The sequence below is a fragment of the Antechinus flavipes genome, chromosome 1, assembly GCF_016432865.1.
Source record: "Antechinus flavipes isolate AdamAnt ecotype Samford, QLD, Australia chromosome 1, AdamAnt_v2, whole genome shotgun sequence".
Lineage (NCBI taxonomy): Eukaryota > Metazoa > Chordata > Mammalia > Dasyuromorphia > Dasyuridae > Antechinus > Antechinus flavipes.
In genome coordinates, this window is record NC_067398.1 from 338,838,799 (window position 1) to 338,848,837 (window position 10,039).

The window sequence follows — 10,039 nt, forward strand, 5'->3', positions numbered from 1 at the left end:
ACAATAAAGAAGAGTCATTCTGGCAAGACTTGTCACGGACTGGCCAAGTGGGGATTCAGTAATTCTTCAGGGCCCCCGCACCATCACCAGCAAAAAAACAAGCAGACAAGCAAGCAAGCGAGCAAATCACTACCGCAACAGCAATAAGTCAGTCCAAGTCTTCCTCCCTGTTTTCCCTCAGTCCTTCATTCTAGAGATATTCAGTTATTGGGGGATGGGTGCTTATCTACCCTGATTCAAGGTGCCGGACTCCTTGACCTATAAGATTCTAGTAATCTCCAGATCTTCGATTTTAAATTCATCAACTCACCTCTCAGCCCCCCATCTTTGTCCTGCATGCATAAGCTCTCTGAAATCGTATGGGGGCGAGAAGAGCTTGAAAGTTGCTTATTCTCTTCCCCACATCTTCCCACAAGGGGGATTTAAACGCCAAACCAAACAAATCCGGACTAGCCACCTAGGCTCCGCTCTGCTCTAGCTCCGCTTTGAGGCTTTCCTTCCTCCAAGAGTCCTCTCTGCACCAGTCATTCCTTAGACCCCCGGAATTTACGGATCTCTCCATTTTCTTCCCCGGAGCCCTCCCTTTTCTTTCCTTAAATGTTTCTGCAGCAGGTAGCATTTCCCCTGCAACCTCGCTTCCTAGCCCTGGAATTCCTGAGCCCTGCAGAAGTTCTGAATGGATCCCCCCCAGCCTGAGGGGGTGATAATTATATGGAGAGGGAATTATTGATTTTGTTTTTTTATTCTATTTGTCTTTTTTGCTCTTCTCGCATAAGCCTACCCTATGTAACTCAGAGCAAGAAAATAGTGCCAGTATCTCCCGCGCGGTCTGCAAAGTTACAGACAAACCCCAGAAAAGCAAAACTTCTCTTCAACCCGACTCCTACCTCCTGTTGGTTCTGAAGTGTGGTTTTATGGACAAGGGTGATTTGGACGCCGTGAATTTTTAGAAGTCCGTATACTGGGGCGGATAGCTAAGGCTCTTTTTGCGGCTAACTGGGGCTGCAAAATAAATGAATAACTCCAAATAAATAGGTAAATAGATACAAAAATAAATGAAAAGAGGTCTTCGTGTCAGTCCGGCAAAGGGGCTAAAATTCCAGTCTTAACCGCAGTCAGATTAAGCTTCTTACGGAAGCTCTATCAGTTTTGGTTCGGCGGCTTCTAGTTAAAGTATACAGGACAATCCTAAATTGCTTTTAACTTCTTTGTGGGCCTGGGTCTCAGTTTCCTTCTCTGGAAAATAAGGGAATTAGCTTAAATGGCTTCTAACGTCCCTTCCTGCTCTACTTTAATGATCACAAGATTTTTGTAAAAGATTGTAAGAGCAGTTAAAGAGACGTATAGGTGACCTACGAAAAATTCTCTAATTTTGACTCCTCCAAATATTCCCACTGACGCCTAATTTCCTTCCACCCATCCTAAGAAAAAGGAATATTGCATCTTGTATGCATTTTTTTTAAAGAAAAACTTGGTACCTTCTCAACTTAAATAGTCTCTCTTAAAAAGTAGCTTAGGAAAGCGCGAATTCGTATCCATATCCATATATACACATCCACATTCATACACACACTCATTTCTCACGTGGTTGAAAAGAGAAGGCAGGGGCGGGGGTGTCTAAGAGTGAACTGGGAAAGGGACCGCTCTTACTTTAAGACTTGGGTAGGTGGGTAAAACCAGGCTGCTTATGCAAATGATCCCATCGCCCCGAGGGCCAATTGGGAGACGAGGAGGGGGCGTGGTTCCCCGCCCGCTGCTTAAAGAAACTTGTTGCAGGGTGCGCGAAGTGGGGATTGAGCTTTGAAACAGTTTCAGTGTAGGCTGTGACTGCTGCTGAGAAGCTCGGGGATACTGGTGACCGAGAGATCGGCGGCGGCAACGGCGGTAGTGGCGGCGGAGGTAGCAGCCCCAACTCCACAATTCAGGAGAGGACAAGGAGGAGGGGTGGTGGTGGTCTTCGGAGCAGCCTGTGGGGACTGACGCTGTCGGCACAGCTGCAGGGCACATCTGCCATCCATCTGGGGGGACGGACCGTAGGCTAAGGAGCTGCCGGTGGCGCGAGATCTTCTGCTTCCAGAAGCACAGGGAGCAGATCCCAGATCCCAGAGCTGGGGAAGAGAGCTCTGCCCGGCGCGCCCCAGTGGGGTCCGCGGCTCATGCCTCATTGAGCAGGAGCAGGAGAGGAGAAAGGAGAACGAGCTGCAAGATACAGCCCTACCCTCCCGGACACGGTCTTTGCAGACTCAGACACTGCTCTTGACGCTGAGTTGGCTCAAATGCGCCCGCCGAAGTGATTTTTTTTTTACCCCTTTAGTCTTAAAAGTGCAGGATTTGTTTGTTTTACTTTGCTTTTTCTTTTTGCTCATCTGCCCCGCCGTTCTCTTCTTCTCGCATCCCAAATGCTCAACATGACCGAAGAACACGAGAAGACCCTGGAGCCGCCTTGCAGTCCTTCGGGTACTACCAGCTCCATGTCGCACGTGGAGGACTCGGACTCAGACACGCCGCTGTCCCCGGCGGGCTCCGAGGGTCTGGGCTGCTCGTCTGGGACTGGTCCCCGGCAGGCTGGCGGGGGCGCGGCGCTGGGCTCCAAGGTAGACCCGGGCGAAGTGGATGATCGCTTCCCTGCGTGCATCCGCGACGCGGTCTCACAGGTGCTCAAGGGCTATGACTGGAGTCTGGTGCCCATGCCGGTGCGCGGCAACGGGTCCCTCAAGGCTAAGCCTCATGTCAAGCGGCCCATGAACGCCTTCATGGTGTGGGCACAGGCTGCTCGCAGGAAGCTGGCTGACCAGTACCCGCATCTGCACAATGCCGAGCTCAGCAAGACCCTGGGAAAATTGTGGCGGTGAGTGACTTCGGGGAAAATAAGGATGGAATCGGAGAGCTACGGACTCGAATCCGAGAGCTACGGACTCGAATCCTTAGCACAGGATAAGGGGGAAAGGCGGGCATGCGGAGGCTGAAGGACACTCTTAACAAAACAGTCTTCCCGGAGCAGAAGTGTAGTTAGAAATTCAATTTAAAAAATGCTTGGTGGCGTTATTGCTGTACGAGAATCTCTGTGCTGAACGGAAGGAGAGGCAAAGATAGAAGTCTCCTACCCATCCAGAGATTAGAATCTCAATGTTTCTGCTATAATCAGCGTTAGAGCTGGACGGGCGCTTAGAGATCACCTCTATACAGATTCCTGCTTTTTACAAAAGGGGAGAAAGAGGCCCTATTAGAATCTAGTAAAACCGCCTTGGGGAAATCTTGATGGTAGAAGTCCCCAAATCTTCCTTGATAGTTTGACAAGGATTAAACGGGGCATGTGAATTTTCCTCCCTCTAGATGATCTGAAAAGTTTGTCCTTTTTGTCCTCCAGCCCCCCCCCCCCAAATGTTACAAGATTCCAAGAAGGATAAGTAGGTGATAGATCTGGGAGCCCAAAGGAGTACCCACTTGATTCCCTGGCCCCTGGAAGGATGGCTTTGTGGCTTTCTTGCCCACAAAGCTTTCAGGGGCCCCCAGTGCTGAAAGGCTAAAAGGATGGTGACCTTTCCACATACGACATTGGTCTTCTTCCCTCCCTCCCCCCAAAACCCGTGCTAGAGTGAGTACTTGTTAGACTTGCATAATTAAGGAGGCTTAGGAGAGGGGGATATTAGGGTGTGTGCTCTTTATGAGTAGTCGAAAGCATCTTTCTTTTAAGTGATGCAAAAGAGACAGGAAAAACAACAATAACAACAAAACCCTTTATGTCTATCCCCAGGTTCTGAAGAGTTGAGTTTTCATAACTAAAACTTCATGGGGAAAGGGGCCAGTGGGAGGGGTGAATTTAAAGGGCCATCTTTAAGTCTAGGTTGAACAAGTACAATTCAAGAGATCTAGAAGAGCAACGGGACACAAGAGACGGTGCCATAGACTCACCCCTTGTATGGACTTTTTTGGATAGGACCACCCCACCTAGAGAACTCTGCTGGGGTGAGGATTTGGCTCCAAAGGTTCTATTAACCTAGAGTTTGGACCCTTATTTTGAACAGAAGGGATACTGTGGTTGAAATCCAAAGAGGAGGAGGAGGGTAGGGGTGGGGGGGGGCGGTTAGGGAACTGTTCCAAGAACCAGAGTTCCCTGCTCCCCTGGACAATTTATAGGGTTGGTCTGAGTGGAAAAATACCCTCTGGCAAGACCTGAAGCAGTTCTGTGTTCTTTGGGGGTCTGAGTATATTTTGACAACATCTCCAGGTATCCAAACACCCTGATCCCCAGAGAAGCCTCCAGGGCTAAATCTGGTAACTCTCTGAATACATATTCAGGGCGATACAGCACAAAAACCTCTTCAGTAAATTTGAAGCTAAATTTGGGGGATTGATTTATTACATTTCCCACCAAACCACCAAACAGAGACTGGCTTTGTTTCATATGATCTCCAGGGTACCTAGCACAGTTCCAATTAAATTACATTAAATTAAACTCAACCTTTATTAAGCTTCTACTTAAGTACAAATCACTAGGTTGGGTGCTACAGAAACAAAGACACAAGTGAGGCATTGGGGATATACTCAGATATCCCAAGTAAATATGACTACTCTACTATTACACAAACTGATTAAGTTGTATACATCTTCAGTTCCCAAAGATAGATCTGAAACTCTTGGAGCAATTTAGTCATAAGTAGAAAGTTTTTGCTCTCCTTTGGGAAGTTTTTTGGAGTTTCTGTGTGATCTACCTAAATCTATCTTTTAGCGGGCTCAGCCCAGATTGTGGACCTAGTCTTTCTAGATTTATTTGTATTTTACAAATTAGTTCTCACCAATACTTCAAGCTTATTTACTTTTTTTTTTTTTGGTCTTTCTCAACATTTACCTACACCAGTAGAAATGAATGAACCAAGGTGGAAGAGAAGCTAATATTTTGGAAGGAGGCCTTGCTAATAAAATTGCTGGTCTTTCATTTAATTCATAAGAATGAGGCTGAGTTGCTGTCTTTCTCCTCTTTGAATCAGATCTTAAAGATAATTGACATTGTCACTTCTGATTGTTATTTCTGCTTGTCTTCAAGCTTTTATATTTGGGGTATATATTTAGATTTTAAAAGAATTGTCAAGAGTTTAGGTTTGAAAAAATATTCAGACTTCCAATTCTGAGTCGCAGGAGAAGGGTTTTATAAACAGAGCAATTGTAGTGGGCATCAGACATTGTGTTTGGGGAAGGTTGTCACTGCTTTCTATCCATAGTTCTGTAGGGTCTGGACTGCTTTGAATGTATTGTATGCACATTGTATGTAGGTATTCAGGATATCATGCATTTTACTTCTTTGATAGCCTCTCCGTGAGTCCCAGCATCTCTGGCTTTGAAAAGAGACAATTAGTCTGATTCCTAATACTGTTTCCCAGTTTCAAAGTTGATATACATTTCAACAAGCTTCACATTTAAAAGTTGAGGATAAGTTTCTAGAAAGCATTGAATTGCCTGGTTTACTCCTGTAAAATTTCTAATTGATAATTGATCACATTCACCTTAATATTTTTGCCCTAATTTATAATCAAAGAACAGCCAACGCCGCCAATTCTATTAGTTCCAGTGCATCAGGAAGTAATAGTTTTTGTCTTACCGCATAATGCCTTGATCCTATTTGCTCAAAGTAAAGATATTCTCCTAGGATCACCATTGGTTTTAGGGAGACTGTTTAGAAAACACATATACAGGAAAAAATAAAATGAAACATTTGAGTGATTATTTCATTGGTTTATTTTTTTTTTTAAAGCAAATCAACAAAAAACACAAATCAAGATGAAACAGGAAACTTCGGTAGGCTCTCCCGGCTCTCATTTTTACTGTGGTGAATGTCTGAACTTATAGCCAGTAGAGGAAAGTGCTACAAAAAGACATTTCTACTTGGAAATCCCGAGATTTAGAAGATCTTTGTATGACAGACAGTATTACACAGGGAAGATATTTATTTAGATCTTGCTTATGGCAGATCCAGGATGACATTAATTCCTAATAAAATAGATTTTAATAAAGTTAAAAGGAAAAGTATGCAAATACCATTATTTGGAAAATATATGTATATGCTTATCTGACTGGTATTGTCCAACCCTTATTATCTTCCCCATTTAACTTGAATTTTTGTTTTTGTTTTTATTTTTACAGCTTACTGAGTGAAAATGAAAAACGCCCTTTTGTAGAAGAAGCTGAGAGACTAAGAGTCCAACATAAGAAGGATCACCCGGATTATAAGTACCAACCTCGGAGAAGGAAAAGTGTAAAAACTGGCCAGAGTGACTCAGATTCAGGAGCTGAGCTTGGCCACCATCCAGGGAATCCCATGTATAAGGCTGATTCAGGCCTAGGAGGTCTGGGAGATTCCCACCATCATAATGATCATACAGGTAGGAGACCAGGAAATTCACCCAGAGCTGCTGAGCCCTGAAGAAATCTGAGCCAGGATGTATATCCTCCAGCAGAGGCCCTTTGTAAACTAGAAAGGGAGGGAAGGGAAATTCCAATACAATCTAATATAATAAATAGCAATGCTAAGCCTCAGTAATTTACTGCCAGCATAAAGAATCTAGGATGGGAAACAGAATAGGACTAATCAGGGCTCCTGATTGAGGTTAATTCTTAAATTGTGCCTTTTAAGATGGACTAAAAGTTAGTCCGAAAGGCATTCATAATGGATCCAATCACAACCATTCCTGATGCTAAAGGAGAGCTCAGAATTGGCAACCTTTAAGTGTTGACAGATTCCAATAGAATTGCTAACATCCTGTAACTTCAGACTGTTTGTTCTTTCTAGTTTAAATCCTGTCTGAAGGATTTGATTCTTCTTTTTATATTTGTATTGTTGGGATATACAGAGAAAACACACACACACTCACACACACACATACACCAGCACACTCCACAGAAATTTCCAAGTGTACAGGCAGCAAATACTTTCTGAGTTCCTATATGCAAAAAGCAAATGAGAAAAAAATATAATTGTTTTTAGTTAAATAAAAAACTAGACTATTTCTTATGATTAATAAAGAATGGAATTTATCCTAATTAGGAATTAAGTTTATAGTTTATTTCTGTGAACTTTAAAGAAAAGCATTTCAAAGACATTAAGTTAATTATAAATTTAGAACCAGAAGAGACCCGAGGGACCATCTAAGTCCTTATTTTACATATAAGGAGAATGAGACCCAGAGAACTTAAGAGATTTATAAGCAAATGGCCTAATAAGATTTTATTAGCTTATATTAATATTAAGTCCAGAGCCAGGATTTAAGCCTCTTTCATAAAATATGCAGCTTTTTTTTCACTGCATATTTTATATATTTGTTTAAAAAATTTTTTTGATGGCAAAATTAAAAATCTACCATTTTCTCTCCTTGCCTCCATTAAAACATGATTTCTGAAATTTATTCTTTTTTAGGGCAGACACACGGACCACCTACTCCACCCACCACACCTAAAACTGACCTACATCATGGGAACAAGCAAGAGCTGAAACATGAAGGGCGCCGCCTAGTGGACAGTGGCCGCCAGAACATTGACTTCAGCAACGTGGACATCTCTGAGCTGAGCAGTGAAGTGATCAATAACATGGAAACCTTCGATGTCCATGAGTTTGACCAGTACCTGCCCCTCAATGGCCATTCAGCCATTCCCGCTGACCCCGGGCAGAACTCCACAGCAGGCTCATACGGAGCTTCATATTCCCATTCAGCCCCGGGGAGTGGTGGACCCCAAGTGTGGACTCACAAGAGCCCTTCCTCGGCTTCTTCCTCATCCCCCAACGAGCCGGGCCAGCAGAGGCCACACATTAAAACCGAGCAGCTGAGCCCCAGTCACTACAGCGACCAATCCCACGGCTCCCCAACCCACTCCGACTATGGGTCTTACAGCGCTCAGGCTTGCGTGACCACAGCTTCCACCGCCACGGCCGCCAGCTCCTTCTCCAGCTCCCAGTGTGATTACACTGACCTGCAGAGCTCCAACTACTACAATCCCTACTCTGGCTACCCCTCTAGCATTTACCAGTACCCATACTTCCACTCCTCCCGCCGGCCCTACGCTACCCCCATCCTCAACGGCTTATCCATCCCCCCGGCCCACAGCCCCACCAGTAACTGGGACCAGCCTGTCTATACAACCCTGACGAGGCCTTAGAGGAAATGCCATCGGGATGAAAAAGGGAACTTTACAGAGGAAAAGTTAAAAAAAAAAACCCAACAACAAAGAAATCCCAAACAAAAAAGGAAAAAAGAAATCTTTGAGGTCTTCTAAACTATATGCACTATTGAAGGAAAGGAGGAGGAATTCCATGCCAGTTTTTGAAGTGCCTGCTGAAGACTGCGGGGAACACTAACTTTTTTTTTTTTTTTTGACTGCATGTCCCTTTGCTTCTAAATCTCCAAGCATCTTTAAATGGACAGAGTTCTATTTTCTTGTTTTTTTTTTTTTTTTGTTTGTTTGTTTGTTTTTTAGATGACTGATAATTCCTTTTAAATAAATGAAGGCCAACCATTTGACTCCTCTGTGAGGACTGACAGAACATGTTAATTTTGCGTTGCATTGAGTGCAAAATACAAACAAATCAGAAGGAAGTGGTACAAGACTTTAGGGGTCTACTGCAATCGGAGGTACGGACCAACCTTGAGGACAAGAACTTATTGGGACCAATGAATAAAATTCCAACAATTCCTTTTTTTTTTTTTTTCAAAAACAATTTTGTGGAAATCCCTCGGAGCAGCTCTGGGGACCAACCATCTCAGTGTCGGGGGTGTTTGCTTTAGTCAGAGTTCTTCTAAACAAGGTTTGGCTGTAATTAACATTTTTTTTGGGGGGGAGCTTAAAAGTGTTTGATTTTTTGAAATCTGTTAAATATGTATTTATGTTCTGTATTATTTTGTCTTTAATTAATGAAGTAATTTGTGCAAAAAAAAGTAGAATTTAAAAAAATTAAAGACTGGAGACTTAAATAGTGGCGATGGGACAATAAAAATGGTGTTATGAGTCTATTTTAACCACTGCAGCAGTAGTGTCAAAAGGAGTGGAGTGAAGTCTAGATTATGTAGACGTCATGGAAGTAAAATTGACATCTGGATGGGAGTCAGCAAGGGGATGGGAGTGGTGTGGGAAGGAAGTTCACTCAGACGGCTGCAAAAATGACTAATTAAAATCAGTAGTACGGTGAGGGGACAGGTCAAGAAAAGGGTATTGCTTTTGGGGAAGGCCCTTTGTTTTAATTTGGTCATGATGCCACTCACTTTTCAAAGTGTTTAACGAGATTGGAAGGCAAAGGCATCTCTGGATTTGGTAAATGTAAGTACTGCAGCATGTGGCTAGAAATGAGGAATTTAATGAGCAGTTCTCCCACGAGGGCTGGAGATACACTTTAATTTGGGCTTTTAGGGACCAGATGTCACCTGTCGAACTGTGAAACTAAAACCTTCTCCACTAAATTTTTGTAGGTACTTAGTTTTAGACTAATATTTCATTGATATGCTTCTATTTCTTCCATTGTATGCTGAGCATATAATAACCACCTACTTTATGGTAATGTGTGCCTTTAAAACTTTGTAAATCTAAATACATTTGAGAGGTTATCTTCTTTTTACTTTTTCTACTTTTCCTACCTTTTTCTAAGATTATTTTTTTGCCTATTTCCTTCTGGGGGGAAAATGATCACAAATTCATTTTTATGCAATCTATTTTTCTGTGTAAAGTTTGGAAAGACATTAGCTGTTACTTACCTGCTCTGTTTCACTAGTTTCTGACCAAGCAATGCTAACTTTTGTACAGATCAATTTGATAAAATTAAAAAAAAATGCTTTTTATCTATCATGTGCTGTCTTTTTGTTGGTGGTAGTTTTTAAAGTCCTGCGCAATGAAAATTGAGGATTGGGATTTATGATAAGAAATTCTGTTTTTAAAGGGACTTTTGCCCTCAGAAAAGAATTATTCAGAATATGCCCTTTGCCAAAGGGCTTTACAAGTTTGCATTCTTTAATCATTACAATACCACATAGAAGCAGTTGGGAGACAGACTGACAGATTTTAT

General features: G+C 42.8%; 1 protein-coding gene across 1 annotated transcript; it reads left to right on the plus strand.

The window, feature by feature from the left end:
• Nucleotides 1-2,084: 2,084 nt before the first annotated feature.
• SOX8 (SRY-box transcription factor 8) lies at nucleotides 2,085-9,822 on the plus strand. Its single transcript, XM_051969370.1, has 3 exons — nucleotides 2,085-2,848; nucleotides 6,139-6,377; nucleotides 7,409-9,822. Exons 1-3 carry the CDS (start codon nucleotides 2,400-2,402, stop codon nucleotides 8,143-8,145), a joined length of 1,425 nt encoding a protein of 474 aa, XP_051825330.1. The 5' UTR covers nucleotides 2,085-2,399; the 3' UTR covers nucleotides 8,146-9,822.
• Nucleotides 9,823-10,039: the final 217 nt, after the last annotated feature.